The sequence below is a fragment of the Peromyscus californicus genome, unplaced genomic scaffold (genome assembly GCF_007827085.1).
Source record: "Peromyscus californicus insignis strain IS unplaced genomic scaffold, ASM782708v3 Scaffold_7__1_contigs__length_154581171, whole genome shotgun sequence".
Lineage (NCBI taxonomy): Eukaryota > Metazoa > Chordata > Mammalia > Rodentia > Cricetidae > Peromyscus > Peromyscus californicus.
In genome coordinates this window covers 5,969,890-5,987,912 of record NW_026294595.1, presented here as the reverse complement: position 1 = coordinate 5,987,912, position 18,023 = coordinate 5,969,890, and the positions used below count along the sequence as shown (strand labels likewise).

The 18,023-nt window shown below is 48.1% G+C and overlaps 1 protein-coding gene across 17 annotated transcripts in view; it reads right to left on the bottom strand.

The window, feature by feature from the left end:
• The window catches only part of Ralgps1 (Ral GEF with PH domain and SH3 binding motif 1), a 243,215-nt gene that overhangs the window by 136,251 nt on the left and 88,941 nt on the right, over positions 1-18,023 (bottom strand). For 10 of the 17 annotated variants that reach the window (XM_052723160.1, XM_052723159.1, XM_052723162.1 and 7 more), the window contains one exon: positions 9,933-10,025. The exons of 2 other annotated variants lie outside the window; for them this stretch is intronic. In XM_052723160.1, coding sequence (XP_052579120.1) covers positions 9,933-10,025 — 93 coding nt within the window. Of the gene's footprint in view, positions 1-9,932; positions 10,026-12,480; positions 12,593-18,023 lie in introns of those variants that run through there. 5 more of the 17 variants (XM_052723164.1, XM_052723165.1, XM_052723166.1 and 2 more) reach the window with 2 other exon arrangements.

Sequence of the window (18,023 nt, the reverse complement as noted above, 5' to 3'; positions counted from 1 at the left end):
GGGTCATGATCAGATTTCTCAAGAATAATTTATAAGTTGCTTTAAGATGAAGAAATTCAGCAGGTTTTACCATGATGCATTTAACAACTACCCAAGAACTTCCTTTACTAAAATGAAGAAATGGAACAGAAAAGAGGACACAGGACACAAGAGTCAGTGGTCCTAACTCAATAACAATAAAAGGGATTCTGGGATACCCAATGAGCTTAAGAACTTAAGTGGTCCACATACACCAGCCGAGAAGAAGACCTGCCTGGTAGCACATCTGTGACATGAGGGATGGTATATGTAATAAAAATAAACAACTGTTAAGATTACATATGAGTCCAGAGAATAGATGGCTGTTTTGGTAAGGAAACTTTTACCTGCTGAGCCAACTCACTGTCCTGGAACTTTTTTTTTTTTTTTTTTTTTTTTTTTTTTTTTTTTTAAAGATTTATTTATTTATTATATATACAATGTTCTGTTTTCATGTATCCCTTCAGGCCAGAAGAGGGAGCCAGGTCTCATTACAGATGGTAGTGAGCCACCATGTGGGTGCTGGGAATTGAACTCAGGACCTCTGGAGGAACAGTCGGTGCTCTTAACCTCTGAGCCATCTCTCCAGCCTCTGCAAAAATATCTTTTTTTTTTTTTCCCCTTTTCTATTTTAATAAAAAGGAAAAAAAAGAAAAAGGTTATAACTAACAAAAGAAAAATTATATACAAAAGTGCAATGACTATATACAATATATACAAGTAATAAATGTCTAAACAATGTCTAGTCCATTTGTATTTGACACGGCCAAGAATGGACAGCTGAATTAAAAAATCAACAACAATTTCCAGAATTTAAAATCCTGAATCATGACATGACACTAGTGGAATTCAGGTGTTTCTGGTACATGGACTGCTCTCACCCAATGTGAGGTTGAACTGTCGACCTTGTGTACATCCTACTTCACAAATGAGTCTGTCAGATATGCTAAGCCTATAGGCTGAAGATGATGCCCCAACACTGTGGAGAAACCTCAGGTGACTGTCCAGGCAGCTGGCTGTTTCTGTCAACTCACAAATTTTTTGGAAGTTGCTTGCATGTCCTGGAACTTTTTTAAGAATAGAATTGGAACGACCAGGTAAACTATTCAAAAAAACACAGAGTACTCCTGGTTTACCTACTGACGGTACAGTAATGCCTGCTTACACAATGTTAGTCATTAAGACCCTGAATACTCATTTAGCAAAAATGGTTGAACTACTGAGATGGGTTTTTGGAGGAAGGATCTAGAAAACTAAGCTAATATGTATATTATACACTACCTAAAGTAGGTGGATCAAGAAACTGTAGCAAACACACACAGGTGGAACTGTGGCATGAACTCCAAGAAGAAACCACCAATCAGGAAGGATTGCCCCTAGGGAGGAGGGAGTGGAAAGGGCAGTGAGTGGAGAAGCAGGGGTATTGGGGTTTCAATAAGCCTTTCAGTACTTGGTGATTTTTTAAATTAATGTGCATGTATTATGCTGATAAAAATTCTTTTCAGATTTAGGTCTTTAAAAATAGGGTTTGCTTATTCAGAAAACAGCAGCACTTACTTACACATGTTTAAACTTTTATTACAGGTAGAACTAGCAACTGCAACCCTTTAGATCTCAGCATTTATAAGAAGCCTCAGGAAAAGGCCCTAAGAACTACATGTAAGGATATCCAGCAGTTGCTCACCCGAGAGTCAGGCATACACTGCCGCCATTCGTGCTCAGGAAACAAGGTAAAGAAAGGAGATTAAGAAGAAGCCACAGCCTAGGACAGCCAGAGGACTCAGGAACTCAGTATGGAATCAGTGAAAAATAAAATGGGGGCATTTAAAAATAATTTTTCATCTCGTTGGCTATATAAATCAGTGTCAAGGAAGAAAGCTACAAAGTCACAGCTCTAATGCCAAATATCTGCTGCAGAGGGAAGATTGTGACTTTGAAACACAGTCAAGTGGAGAAGTGTTGGGGCATCGTCCATACTTGCCATCATTCCAACTTACCATGCGGGTGCTTTGGTGTTTCACTTGGCAAATGAATCCTGTGAGGGCAGAGTGGTGCTGGCTGAACTTGCTCTCCTCCCAAATTCCCTCCCCAGGCCCCCCTAGGCCCCTCCCCACAGAAGGAACGCAACTGAAATGCAATTAGATTAAAGAATAGAGAAAAAAGATAACAGTGATGATGGGAAAACCAGGTCTGTTAGAAACTTCCAAGCATTCAATAATCCTCAGGTGATAATGGTAACAAGAGCCAAGACCTTGGATTTCTGATAAGACACACATGAGATCACAGGAAGCTGAACCGGCTATTTGGAGAGTACTGTATTGAAAGGAAAATCTGTGCTGCTAAAATCACTCACAATTAAACCAAGAATCCCAGCATAAATGAGCTAACATTCCATGCAAGAGGCTAGGAAAGCAGGGAGGTGGGAACAGCTTAATAGTCAAAATTAGAAATTGGTGTGTTAAAACAAAAGAAAGCTAACTGTCACACTTAAGGCAGGGACTAAACCCCAGAGCTATTTTAAAAAACGTCAACAAAACAGGCTAAAAACAGAAGCCTCTCCTGCAAAGGCAGGAAGCAGGTTACATATGATCAGCACTGAGACAAGTCCGACCACACTCACAACATGAACTCAAATTACAAGGTAAAAATGGAGTTCTGAATTACTCATTTTCACACTGCCCAGCGATCGCTCCAAAGGATAACACTCAGAAGGTAGACAGTCAAAGCCAGGAGGATCCCAGACCTCGGAGAAATGTCCTGGACATAAACTGTTTTCCTCATGCTCCCAGGGCCACCTGTGCAGCACCTATCAGACTCCCCGAGAGCTCCTCCCCAGTCTAGTAAAAGTAGCTCCAATCTGGAGGTTAACTCCACGGAGAGCAAAAGAAAATCCCTCCAATCCCATTTTATGAGGACATTGGTATTGTGTTCCTTTGCCTTGAGGGAAAAAAAATAACATTTCCTCCTACGTGAGTCTATTTTGAACAAAGAGCCTGCTGCTCCAGATATGTTAAAACTGGCTCCATTGCCGGCACTGGTGGCACAAGCCTTTAATCCCAGAACTCAGGAGGCAGAGGCAGGTGGATCTCTGTGAGTTCTTTTGAGGCCAGCCTGGTCTACTTCTAGGACAGCCCAGGCTACACAAAGAACCCTGTCTTGGGAAAAAAACAAAAAACAAACAAACAAAAAACTGGCTCCAAATCCAACTTCAATTCCAGCGGGAGGACCGCTCAGTGCCCGTGGACGGGAGGACCGCTCAGCGCCCGTGGACGGGAGGACCGCTCAGCGCCCGTGGACGGGAGGACCGCTCAGCGCCCGTGGACGGGAGGACCGCTCAGCGCCCGTGGACGGGAGGCAAAGATCTACCTCCTAACACACATTTGCCCAGGGCTCACCAGGACTCCAGAGCTGGTCTGAGAGTAGGCATTCTGCATGCTCATCGGGGCTGAGCACTGAGAAGGGCCCGCAGAGGCAGGGAAGGTACAGAGCACTTCAAGAGGGCTGAAAGGGGTGGCACAAAGCCATTCTGAGGAGAGGACCTTCAGTACAGAGGGCCTGGAGAAGCTCCAGACACCACAGAAGGCAGGAGAAGGGGCCTGGAGGTAGGAATACTGAGTGATGTTTGAGGGGAACAACAGTTTGGCTAAAATACAGGAAGTATTCCTTTGGATAAGAACAGAAAGGTAGGGGAAGGAGGGAAACTTGACTTTTGGTGACGTTTGGTATTAACTTGGCCATGGTTATGGCCATACCAGGTCATATGGCCCACCATTTTGACAGCTTATTCTGCTTCTCAGTTACTTTATAGCTCAACTTCAGCAAACAGGGTACCAATCACAGGCTAAGAACCATGAACAACAAATACCAATGAAAAGGGAAGACCGAGCCGACGGTGGCTGTGTTAACAGGAAACTTCTCTGGCCAGCTCCTGCATTCCTTGTGTACATGACTTGGGGCTCTGAATGGCTGGGCTACTGGGAAAAACAGTTGATGAGCTGGCAAAGACTGGTTTAATCAGGAGGTGGGTTTGAAGTCGAAGAGGAACCATTTGGTGTTTCAAAGGCCTCTCTTAGGTTCTTGGTGCTCAGCAAAACACTCAGTGCCCATGAGCTACACCCCAGGTGCATCACCCATGAGCATATACCAACCCTCTAATTCAAATACAGAATTTTCCCTTTATTCAAAAGCATCACTGAAATAAATAGAGGACAAGACACACAAATGGTTGAAGACTGGCTGGTAATCCTTCCCACAATGCTGGAGGTGCTGAAATGAGCATCTCACAGCAACTCCAAAGGAAAGAGTGGTATCAGCAGTCATGTTCAAACATCCTGCTTTGGAGAAGCAGCGGGATGTGGGACCTCAGACCAAGCAAGGTATGGGCAGGGAGCAGGGCCGGGCAAGGGGGACAACCACAGCTCTCTTTAAGTATGTGTCCAAACCCTAGAACTGTGTGTTTGTGGGGGTGTGGGTAGGGGCTCACTCCAGCATGATGTGAGAAGGGACTGGTAAAACCAAAAGAAAAGAGGCTGGTGGAAGTCCATGATAGTCCAGGTCATAAACAAGGGTCTGCCTTCAGGGATCGGCTTCTGCATTCCATCTAAGAAGAGCCTAGAAGAGCTGAAAATCATGCTATGTGTTGGACACAATTCTGAACATCATCTACTTTAATCCTCACCATAAGAGGGAAGCCGAGCGCAGCTTCTGATTTAAGAGGCCAGTTTCTCAGTTTCCAGATCCCTCATTTCTTCTATGTAGCCTGGGTCCTCTCACACTTACACGCTGAATGCATTTAGACCCCAAAGCATAGCCACACAAGGTATAAGCTGGATGAGAAATATCATAGGCCTCTTCCCTCACTTTGGGCCCTCTTGCTGAGCAGTTTCTGTTGGGGTAACATGACAACAGATGGCTGAAGCAGCTTATTTCTAGCACCCCTGTGGTGGGGCCCGAAGCTGGGACTGTCCCCTCAAGTCCTGGCCCTAGCTGCAAAGACCTAGTCACATTGGATCATCTTAACAGGTCATGGCTCAGACTGTGAGAGCATGCTTTATTTTTAGCCCACGCTGACTTCTCTTTCTTGGCTTGCAGCACGGCTCTGCTTATGCTGTGTTAACATGGCTATAGTTTATGCGGCATTGTTGCGTTCACAGGGTGTAGCAGGAGCCAGGGAAGGAAGGCCTCATTCCTTATCAGCTCAGCTACCACTTGCCCAAAGGTCAAAACACGGTTGTGAGGAGAGTGTCCTGGCACTCTGTCTCTTTCCTGGAGTCACTGTCTGACTTCAGACATGCAGGAGAGTGTGAGGTCAAAGGAGACAGCTGAGGGCTGAGTGGAGCAGGCTCTGCAGAGGGTATGCGGTTCAGGAGAGAGGTCTAGGCTTGGATGACATGGGGACAGCGGAAGCTCCCCAAGCTGGTATGCTCACCAAGGGAAGAAACGGTAAGTGAGGACTGAGGTCAGAACCTTGCAGAACCTCCACAGCCACGGTCACCCAATAAGTCAGAGTCAGAGAGTGGAAGGAGACCCAGCCGGGAGAGAGGCTTCCGGATGAGGAGGATGGGCAGTGCCCAGGGCTGTAGCACTATCGGGCAGATGAGGGGAATGTCAGCTTCCCCGAGACACTGCAGACGTCTAAGAGCAGTTCCAGGTCGGCTCCTGCACGGTGACAGGAGCAGTGACCGGCCTCCCACCTCCTAATCTGCCTCCCCCGGCTCAACTTCCCTCTAGATCAAGGCCCAAAGCCATCTGAGACCGGCAGCCCAGGTCTCCCCAGCTTCTCTACCACGTCACAGGGGAGTTGCCATAGTGCTCCTAAAGGCATAGGGAGCAGCAGCACTTCCTGGACAAGAGTGTCACATCCACACATCTGCCGGCCTCAGGTGTCTGCCACATCGTCGCTTTAGGTCTAGGTGGAAGAGCTGTCCTCTGGAGTGCAGCGCTCAGTGACCCTGCCTCACTGGAGATGGGAGAGTGAGAACAGTGACCTGTAAGGTGCCCTTCCAGGTCACACCCTACAGACCAGCCCCTGCCTGGCAGTGGTGATCTCCTCCATGCCAAGGATTTCAGCTTTCACTTTGCTGCTGCAAGTGAGTCAAACTCTGGATCAATTCAGTAGGAAAAAGAGAATCACTTTGGGCATGTGCACAGGGCAAGCAGAACATGCGTGTGGCACATGGAATGTTAATAGGTGACTCCCCGACACTTCACAAATCCCATGGCCCAAATATCTCAGGAATAAGCCAGCCTCTTCCAGGATCATTCTGGTCATAAAGGAGATCTTGACAGTTTCCCAGCTGTTCAGGCTAACCCTGGGGGTGCCCCCTTCCTACCGCTCCTCCCTCAACATTCTATCCACTGTACCTCCTGGAGCCCTCTCCTCAGAACATACTTTGTATATCGCTCTATTCTCTGAGCCCCCTGCCACACTCGTACACTTATTTCCAGATTCCGCCCTCACTCACTAACTGGCCCCTGGTTTCTAGTCCTGGTCTCCCTTTCTTTTTTTTTTTTTTTTTTTTTTTTGGATTTTTCGAGACAGGGTTTCTCTGTGTAGCTTTGCGCCTTTCCTGGAACTCACTTGGTAGTCCAGGCTGGCCTCGAACTCATAGAGATCCTCCTGGCTCTGCCTCCCGAGTGCTGGGATTAAAGGCGTGCGCCACCACCGCCCGGCTTTTTTTTAAAAAGATTTATTTATTTTTATTTTATGTGCACTAATGTTTTTGCCTGTATGTATATCTGTGAGGGTGTCAGATCCCCTGGAATTGGAGCTACAGACAGTTGTGAGCTGTCATGCTGGGAATTAAACCCGGGTCCCCTGGAAGAGTAGTCAGTGCTCTTAACCGCTGAGCCATCTCTCTGCACGCCACCCCCCGCCCCCCCCGTCTCCATTTCTCCTAATTTGTTTTTTACACATTAGTAGCAATGATTAAAGAACAAAAAAGCAAGAGCCACTAAACAGACTGTGTCCATCTCCTGTTCAGAGCCTTTCTGACACTTAGAATGGTACTTGGCCTCTCTCCCAGGCTGAGCTAGTCACACTGAACTTCGGGTCCCTTAACAACACCAAGTTCCTCCTGTATGCCTGGGCACCAGCTAGCACCATCCCTTCACCCTCTGTAGTTGCTCCTGCTCTCATCATTCAAGCCTTGGCATAAAGGGCCTCACTTGGGGCACTCCCCTGAGTGTGCCAAAGCTGCCATCCTCCTCCATCTACACCTGCTATAGTCTGATTTTACTCCCGTCTCGCTGCTCCGTGCTCACTCTGTGCCAGCCAGGAAGCACATGCTAATTTCTAAGAATGGGCTGTGTCTTTCCCAGACAACATGAAAGCCATGAGCACAAGGCCTGAGCCATGGCCTGGAGGAGACATTCGACAGGTATTTGATCTGCAGAATGATTGAGGGCTACAAGGTGATTTCCTGTGTGCTCAGGAATCAGAGTTGGCTGGGACAGCTTCTTGCTTAGGCCTCACAGATTGGAGGTGGCAGTGTTCCAAAGTGGCCCCACCTCTGGAATAAATCAGTCATTGCTTGTGTTTTCCAGGCTGACCATGACTCCCTGTTTATGGATTCAGCCAGCATTTATCTAGATCCTATTGTGGGCAGGCTCCCAGGCTCCCCTGGCCCAGCTATGGCCTGGCTGACCAGAACTAAAGACAGCAACAGTTCAGCCAGGCAGCAGCCTTCCTCCCGTGCCTAAACACTGCTGCCTTACCTTCAGGCTTCCCAGATACCCAGGGTTTCAGTGCACTCTTAAGGACAACACTCAAGAGGCAAAGCATGCTCAGTGGCCCAGCCACATGCAGTGGGTCAGACACTTTGTAAGCAGTATACAGCCCTACCTGCATGGGCCTGACGTCACCACACCTTCCACCATCACAAGTGCCCACACAGTGGCAACCAGACTATAGGGTCCAGCAGGACCAGGCTGTGTCCCACGGGTGCTGTCTCCCTTCTCTCCCTGACATTTCTATTCCCTAGAATGTTGTGTCTTCCCATATTCTGTCTTGGCAAGTGGCCTTCTGTAGTCAGGGGAGCAGCCCGGCTGCCAGCCCTTAGACAAAGTGGGATGGTTTCTGAGAAAAAGAGATGACTGTGGCCCCCAAGTCTCCTGATCATTGGTAGGACGGGACTGCAGTTCCTTACATTCTGTCAGCCACACACCCCGAGGTGGCAGACAGCAGTCCGGGGTGAGTGGTTGGTCCAGGCTCCCCAAGTGTGGGGGTTCATTTTCACTAGAGCAGAGACCCAAAACTGCAGGGTCCAGTCCAGTGAGTCGCACGTGACAAACCACACAGTTCTAATGCTGCTCTGGCCTGACACTGTCCACAGCCCTAGCAGCAGACAGCACCCTCTGGGTACACTGACGACACTTCACTGAGAGTCCTGCTTGTCCCCGGGTAGGTCAACTTTCTGTGCAGGACTTGGAAATAACCTCAGCTCCTTTCATTTTACTCACCTGTACCTCCCCAAGGAGCTCCCCCACCACAAGTCATAGCATTGCCACAAGAAGGTCAATGCACACAAGAGTCGAAGCTCAGCCCTCTGGGTGCCTGCATGGCTCCCGGCAGCCCAAGAACAGTAACAGCATCTCAATGGTGGAAAAGCCATTTTAAAAAGAATCTCCAAAAAACCCTGAAAAAAGCCTCACTGCTGAGATGGCCTTAGAATCACAGGGCTGGCGGCGACTGCAGAGACAGAGCTTCCAAACTTGCTTTGACCTCCAAAACCATGGCTCATCTGCAATGCACCCAGAAACCCCGGATGCAAACAGGCTGCTCTGGTGGAGGCTGGGTCATCTGGGTGGCACCTTCACTCCTCTCCTGCAGCTCCGGATGGTCCCTAAGACAACTCGAAGGGGCTCCACAAAGCACTGACAGAAACCCACTACTCCAAGTCAACTGTCCAGAACAGAGATGGGAAAGGAGGCCCAGGCTCTGAATGGCCTATGAACGGAAACCTGGTTCCCAGACTCCAGGCTGGCACTTCTCACAGCACTCTGCTCCAGCCAGGTGTCTTGCAAGGCTCATTTTCAATTGTCTACAACACAATCCTTATGCATCTAAAAGGACCCTGAGCCAGTCAAGTAGGAAACAGAGTCCAGTCCCAGATTGGCAGAAACAAAGTTAGAAACCAGTCAAAGAAACATGTCTAGCAATTCTATACAGTTCTGTCAGTTCTGGGGCCATAAACAGGTCTTGAAAGGCCTGGGCTGTGCCCCTATGAGAGATTCTGGACCAGGCAGGCCAGGAGGTAAACACTAATGAGCTATGGAAATAGCAATACTTCTCCCATGTCAGGCACTGTGCCAGCTAAGGAGGATAAAGAGGTCTGAGATATTTTTAAAGTATTTTTACAGCAGAAAAACTTTCCTACAGACTCAATTATATAACTATCAGACTCCACCTCTGAGCTGAAATTATCCAAGGCCTCAGGATGAAAAAAAAGAGGAAGCAAAAGGAAAGAAATCATTTTTTCCTACATGAGGGTCACAGGTCTCTTCAGAGAACTGGGAGCTATAAGGCAGTGACCCAGGGCAGCTGCAGGCCATCAATCCCCAAACCTTCTCAAGGGCAATTTTGAGCCTGCCAGAGACAAAAAACTGGCCAAGCCAAGGGCAGAAGTCACATGCTGAGCCCAGTCAGCACAGATGATGTTGACAGGTCCAGGAAGAACTGTTGAGGGCTTCCAAACCCAGCCACACTAGCACCCTCCCTCCCCAATCCCTGGAACCCAAGTGGGGCTGGGGTCCCTGAGGCTGTGGGGATGCCCAGAGAATCTCCTTAGTTCCCAGTGACTGTCTTTAACAAAGCACACATTCAGTGAGAGAAGCCCAGGGCTTAAGCCATGTAGACACTCGGCAAGTACAGGATGGCCAAAATCAAAAGGTCAGACTAGGGGACGTTAACTTACAGCCCAGGTTTTTGTCAGTCTGAAGATGGGAGCACTTTGTAATGCTGATACCACAGACATGAGAGAATGAAGGTTGTTGAGTTCTAGAAGTTTCTGGGGAAACAAAAAGATATGGAATATATTATTTTGCTGCCATAGACAACAGAACAAAAACATGCTTGAGTGTTGCCAAATGTTGTCATATTTATGAAATTCAGTTACACTTAAAATATCTCACATAGAAAACATAGTTCTAGGAAGTTCATAGGAAACATATGCTCTTTCCCTCCCATTTTTTCAGAAGGTAAGTCTCCATCTAAAAAATACTTGCCAATTTTCATAATCTGACTTGTTTGACTGCTGGACAGAAGCAAGGCCTGAGACTGGCTAATCCCTTTATGTTTTTATAGCTGACCCTGAACAGGCTTCTGTGAGAAGACCCCAGTGTGCCGACCGCACTGGCAGCTCACACAGCGGTTACCTTAACCCTGGATGGGAAAGAGGCCAGGGAAGATGTTATCAATCTGTGTAATGGCTCTCAGCTGGGAAGGCAATCTCAGGATTCCCAGACCCTTGACTGTGAGCCTTTGAACCAGACCCCAAATGAGTGAGGACATACGGTGTCACTTCAGTCTCAGAGCAGTTCTTTACCACAGAGGGCCACAGAAAGAGAGAGCAGAGGCAGGGCAGGAAACTAGCTGGTCTTGTTTTTCATGCCGAGGCATACTTGCTAATGGATGGGTCCTGTTTCTCACTCCTAGGGGGCAGTGAAGCCTGGCTTAGCAACAAGATTCTATGGACACACTCCAGCTCCTTCTTCTTGTGTTCCTTTGGCACGTTACCCTGGCCTTCTGCATTTCAGTGTCCCCAGAGTTAAAGTCAGGGTGGTGACTATGGTGTCTGGCCACCTGAGGTGAACATGTCAACTGCCCAGCTGGGCAGGTCTCAGTCTTCTCTATCTGGAAGACTCGCCCCCACTCTCTCACTGATTGTCTTGGGTACCTTCAGCCTCAGGTAGCCCTTCCCCTACCAGGCCCTTTCTAATCATGTTCTCAAATGCCTGTGTTCCCATGTGTGTCCTGTGAGAGCATAGACCAAGTGCTATCGACCACCCCAGACCTGTACCTTGCACAAAGCCTAGCACAGTAGGCATGATAAATAAATCAATAAAAGCCTTTGGGTCTGACCCTACAGCTCTGCTCCTACTTGGAAACAGGGCCCTGACCACACAAACCTAGTGTTTCATTTCAGACATCTTGTAATACTCTTTGATTATTTCCTGTGTGTAAGAATAGATGCTCCCAGGGAGATTTCAGCTGAGCATCTGAATTGCTGTGCCTGCCACAGACTTTCCTTCCAGTGGCAAGGCCTCTCAGGGATTACCTAACCTGCCCCTTTCTCTTTTAGAGACTGGAAAACCAACACTCAGGGAGGGGGGCCTACCAAAGGCACACGTGGTGCACAGCCAACATGACAAGCCTCACTGAGGGAGAGGGCAGAGACTACGGGGGTTGTTTGGGCTCCTTGGGTGGGGACTATGCTCATTTCCAAACAGAAAGCCCTACAAGGACTGAGGCATGCCCAGCATCCTCTTCTGACCCACCCTCAAGCAGCACAAAACCCAGCACCAATCCCAAGTGTTTCTGGAGAATCCACAGGACAGTGACTCTGCCCCTGACAGAGTTAGAGACTGCTTAAGCTTCTGGGGATGGGAGGCGCAGCAGCCCCACTGGAGTGCATATGGCTGTGAGTCCTGCTCTGCTGGCTGGCTGGAGCCCTCAGCATGGACACTCATCTCTCCTCACCACCCCTTCCTGCTGTACAAATGGGACGACAGCCTTCAGTACTGAAGTCAATCACTCTGGCACAGCAGCTGCCGCACAGCCTGGCACCGGCGGGCCTTGAGTCCAGGCAGCTTTGCTCTAGGGTCATGGTGGGAGGACAACAGATGTGCACCTGCAGGAAGCCATGAGCCAGGCAGAACAATGCTGCCAAGGAGAGTCTGGCAGGCCCAGGGAGTGGGAGCACGGGACTGCTCCTGAGCGTGACAGTGGGCCAGGAAAGTCACAGCACGGCACAGATGAGAAGACAGGAGGGGAAGCTGGAGCCTGCCGAGCAGCATGGACAGAGCCCATGAGAGGGGCGCAGGGTCAACTGGTCCAGGCCTTCGCTCAGAATGGGTGTGAGGGCCCTGTTGATACAACTGTGCAGGACATGACTAGATCAAGGCATGGGGCTAACTACAACCTGTCAGCCCCTAGCACTGGCAAAACCCAAAGGAGAATGGATGGATTCCAGGGACCCCTGGGCCACGTGCAGAGACTGAAGTTCAAGTAAGGGGAATGAGTGGCCACAGAATTATGAGATGGGAAGGGGGCATATTTCTCAGGCTCACATAAAGTGTGAGCAGCCAGGCGGATCTCACAACTGGCTCTGCCTGGAGAGGTCCAGCCACAGCCTTCCACCTGTGGTGGGGACCCCTGTCCCCATTTCTAGCAGGCCCAAGGCAAAGCACCTGCCAAAGTTCCGAGGAAACACATTTTGAGAAATAAACAAACAAACAGCTTACCTTGGCTATTTTCACAAAATGGCTCAGGATTTCTGCCCTTATTTTTAAAGTCTGTGCTGTTAGAATTTCTCGTACGACCCAAAAAACTGACCTGTAGAGTCAAACACACACACACATACACACACATACCAGAGAAGTGGTTAAAGCCAGGCTGCCCAGATCACCCTTTGCCCACCATCACTGTAGGATTTCCACGAGGCCAGGCAGCTTTGAGAAAATGGCCTAGGGTCACATGAGGGGGACAGTTCCTTGTGGCTCCCAAGCCCAGATGGGCCCCGTGTCTGCCCTGCCTCCTCTAGCATACACAATGCAGAGAAGAGGAACAGACCCCGTCCTCATCATGCAGAGCAGCACTGGGTCCACTACACACGCCAGTGTCTCTGCAGGTGCCTCAGGGAGGATCTAGGTGTGGGGAGAAGATGGGTGGTAGAACGGACAGACAGATGGAAATATGGACAGAAGTTCAAAGTGTCTACTGACCACACCTTCCATAAATCCACACTCCCAGCCAAGCCCAACACAAGGAGGATTTTCTGATATCTGCTGTCATACCAAACGTCACTTTCTAAAAGAGGCTTGCCAATAATACAAGATGTAGAGTCCGACTACGCCTGAGGGGCATGGGCCAGCCACGAAGGTAGCTTTAGTGTAGAACTGTATTCATGCAAGGCCTCTCACTTACACCAACAACCTCCTGGGCCCTGAGTCTGTTGGTGGCACCAGGAAAGTGTCTATCAACACGAGGCCCACTCAGCCCAAGGAAACACAGGAAGCAGCCAGCCAAAGGATGCTAGAGAGCACTTAGTGCTTCTCGTTGATGCCTCATTGACATCAGGACAGCATGGCAGAGAGAAGACACACAGAGAACAGTCATGTGCAGTGGGAAAGAAGGGGAGGTGTGGAAACCACTCACTTGACAAGAGAAGAGATACTGAAGGACAGCCTGAAGTTAACAAAGCAAGCTTGCTGTACAAGAACACACCTTCTCCTGACTAAAATACTGTTGCTTCACAAATAGAAATAGATACTGAGAATAAGCAATTGGCCATTTTGTTAAGCAGGAGTGTCACAGAAATAGTGCATCAGTGTAATTAGCCATGGCTGCCTGCAGGTCACGCCTCTGTTTCCATAGAATCCTTTTTTCCAGAGACTTGTCAAAATTAAGTTCAGACTCAAATGTTTACCAGTTGCTTCTGGAAGACAGTTATTCTGGGCACCAAACAGAAGCTTGCAAAGCATATATTTAATATGTGCACTTTCTATGCCACACAATCACAAATGTGATGCACCAAATGTGTAATTCAACAGATTCTCGTGTGCCAAAACCTCATACATTCTCCTGGCATGATTCTAGAAGGGGCAGAGCCAATGAGGGACCTGCACACCCAGTGTGCGGAGGCTCTGAGGCAACAGTCAGTTGAACAGAGTTGCATGAAACCCTACTCTGTGCAGGGTCCAGGCACTGTAAGTCCATATCTGGCCTAGAGGAAGAAACCAAAGGAGACAGAACCCTCCAAAAAATCGGGACTGGGGGTTGGGGATTTAGCTCAGTGGTAGAGCGCTTGCTTAGCAAGCGCAAGGCCCTGGGTTCAGGCCTCAGCTCCGGGGGGGGGGGGGGGGGGGGGGGGGGAATCGGGACTGGAAGGTAGCTGTAGTGATGGCTGCAGCTCAGAGCATAGAGACTCCAGTGGGAGGGCCCTGACTGGGTAAGGCAGGACTGAAGTGTCACTGTATGCCATGATCAGAACAGCTAAGTGGCTGACGGGGTTAGAGGAGGGCTGTGTGGTGCTGTAGTGAGGACAGACAACCAGGTGTGGACCACCAGACTTCAGTGCTGGGGCAAGAGAGGAAGGGCCTAGGATGCCAGCCAGTGCAGGGAGCTTGGCTTCTGAGTGGAGTGACAAAGGGAACCCCTGTCAAGCAATGGTGCCCACTAGAACTCAGAGGCAGCGGTCTGTGAGGGGTGGGCCTGGAGAGGGCTGTAGTGATGGAGATGGAGATGGGGGCAGGTGAGAAAGACATGCAGGTGTACAAGTGCACAGTCTTTTCATCTCTAACCAGAAAATTTAAGAGATGAAGAAAGCAAAGATAAGCACAAAAGACAGAGGTCATTTGCAAGTTCAGATCCACAGACCAACAATGACAAACTATGATTTGTGTCCTGTTTTGTTTTGTTTTGTTTTTAAATCATACCTAGCACCCATACTTGGCTTTAACTAAAACTGGTAAATTTTAAGCATATACCCCAAGCAGTTTTAGAAACGGTAAGTATTTATGCAAGATTTTTCCAGCATGCAAGAATTTTATCACCAACATGTTTACCACTCACTTGACTGTGGGGTCACTTCTAGAGCTCTGTTGTAATAAACAAGACCGTGGTGAACATCTTCAGACACATGTTTCTGTAGACGTTTTATTAAGGTCCTAGGTGAAGCTCTTGGAAGGCAAATTGAAGAAAAGTGTGTGTACAAAAGCATGTATACAGAACCTGGCCTCCAAGGGTCTGCTGCTAAGTTTAAATGGACCTGTGTTCACAAACAGGACTCAAATCCATCACCATCACTGTTCTTCACTTGCACAGTTCACCAGACAGGAGCTTGCTGTGTGCTCTGTCCTTCCCTCATACCCATCTAGGTAGCTGTTTTCTGGTTTTTAGTTGGTATGCTATTTTTGTTCTATTTTCCCCCTTTCCTGCCTCCACCTCCTGAGTTCTGGGATTAGAGGTATGCGCCACCATACCTGGTTTATATGGGGCCAGGACTGAACTCAGGGCTTTTCTGCATGCTAGATAAACACTCAACTGAGCTGCATCCCCAGCCCTGTTCCCAATATTTATAAGCCATGTGTCCACCTGCCTGCTCAGGCCCTTTACTCCTCCATCGTGACATATGCCCTCTTCCTACTACTGTTTGAGGAAAGCTTTTATGTAATAAGGAGCAGAGAGAAGAAGCATATTTATACACTGATTTGGGAAGTAGAAATAATATTTTGAAGAACAACTTGAGTATGCCCATCTACATATTTAAAGTATATTCTCTTTTAAAAGACTTATCCTATAAAATACAGAAGTATTTTGTGAACATTTGTTTATTTTATTTTTTGGTTTTTCAAGACAGGATTTCTCCATGTATCCCAGCTGTCTTGTAGACCAGAACTTAGAGAGATCCACCTGCATGTGCCACCACAGGCCGGGGTTGTGAACATTTATAAAGATGATAAAATTAAAAGCCCATCAACGAGGTGCTGGTACATGGCCTTTGATCCCTCTGTGTATCACACTTTGGAAAGAAATTGCTATGTTTGCCCACTCTTCCTGGAGTTATGCTCTCCTACTCTTCCTGAATAGAGCTATGCTTACCCACTCACCCACTATTTCTGAATGGAGCTATGCTCACCCACTGTTCCAGAATGGGGCTATGCTCGCCCACTCTTCCTAAACGGAGCTATGCTCCACCTTCCTGAGGACAAGCAACTGCATGCACTGAGAGTCTACTGTATGTAACACACATCTATTCCTCTCACCATTTATGTAGTTGATCACTTATTTATAGCAGCATGGTCTTGTGGACACTTAAAGAAACTGGTTTGTAGTCCAATGCTGTGTTATTTTCTTGTGGCTCCAACTGTTCCCACTTTACCCACTCACCCCTAGCATTCAGTTGGCCCTGCCCCCTCTGACATACCCCAACTGTGTTTTGGTTTGTTGGTCTGTATGATTCCTCTCTTTCTGGTACTACATATGCTACAGACCCATCATGTGCATTCCTTGTCCAATCCTAAAATCAGTCTTTTCTCCAAGGAACTCTGGTTCCATTTATCAGATGATACTATCAGAAACCAAGATTGGTTCTGAGATTAGCTTGTTGATAATGGACTACTGATGCTTCTCAACCTCCTCAATTAAAGAACAAGGGAGAGGGAGTGTGTGTGTACGCTCCTGCACATGCACACCTGTGTATGTGAGTGTGCAAACATGTGTGCATGTGAATATGTGAGTGTATGTTTGTGTACACATGCGTGCCTGCATGTGCATGTGTATGCATAAGCATGTGTGAGTGTGTGTGCATAGCACATGGGCTGTGAGTGTTCCTATGCATGTATACCACTGTGTGCATGCATGTGTGTGTGAGTGTATTTGTGTGTGCACATTTGTGAGTGTGCTTGTATGTGCATGCATGTACTACCCATGTACACACTCACAGCTATGTTTCTCCTATATAAGCATCTTTAAAATTCACATGAATTCATACTGTTATCACCAACTCTATGCTATTAGTACATGTATTCTAGCTTTTCTGTAATTTCCCACTCCACCAGAGAGAAACTAGTTCCCAGGAACTACCATCGACACCTCAGCTGTCCAGTGCCAGCACACATCCCTCAGCACTATTCATAACTGTTAACCAGCATGAAGAGCATTTGTACTCATACAGTGCTCCTACGTAATTCCATCTTCAGAATTATGCCCCACGTGACTCCAGAGTTAACTCAGAGCAGCAACTTCCCCCTTGCCCTTCAAAAAGAAGTGACTGGAAGTATGTGCAGAGCTGTGTGTCCACTCTTCTTTTCTTCTGCATCTGTTCTAGGGGCCTTCCATCTTCAAGTTGAAGTCTCTAGTTTGTGTGTCTTGAGGTCTTGGCCCTATAATGCTCTGTGGGTTCCCAGAAAGACACTGTCATGTACCCACCATTATCCTATATAGAACTGTCACTCTCTTAAACAAACAAATCTGGGCTAGAGGTGTGGTTCACTGGTAAAGCAAGGAACAAAATCTGAGTTCAATTCCTGGCAACACACACACACACACACACACACACACACACACACACAAACCTATCAACAGCAACTCCCCTGTGCCCCACCCGCTGGGGCCTCTGTCCTTCTCAATCACCTGACAACTACTGACCTCTTCTCTGCAGTTTTACCTTTTCCAGAATGTCATGGAAAGAAAAGAAAAAGAAAGGGAAGCAATGGTAGTCCTCTGCACTGGCTTTCACCTGAAATACACACTGAAAAGTCCCTGTGTCTATGTGACTTCACAGCTCACGCCACTTTTTAAGTAAACACTACGCCATGTGTTTACCCATGCCCTGCTGAAGACATCTCAGCCCCTTCATCTTTGACAACTATTAACAAGGTGCCATCAACACTGCTGTGCTAGTGTGTGTGTGTGTACATGCGTGTGTGCGTGTGAATGCATGTGTGTATGTGAGTGTGCATGTGTGTGAATGCATGTGTGTATGTGAGTGTGCGTGTGTGTGTGTGCATGTATGTGTGCGTGTGTGTAGGTTTTGAGCCTCTGGGTCAGTGCATGCTGGTCACTGCTAACCACACCTGTGCCGTCCTGCATCCCCAACACTGCCCCCGGTCCTCAGCAGTTCCGCTGTGGTTGTTCTGTGCCCCTGGTGATAAAGGACACTGAGCATCTTCTCATGGCGATGCATCTGGGCTGCTGAGGAATCCTCAGAGCGGACTGTGTCAGACAAGTGCTTTACAACACGGCTCCCAGTCTGTGTTCAGCTTCATTCTCTTAACTGTGTCTT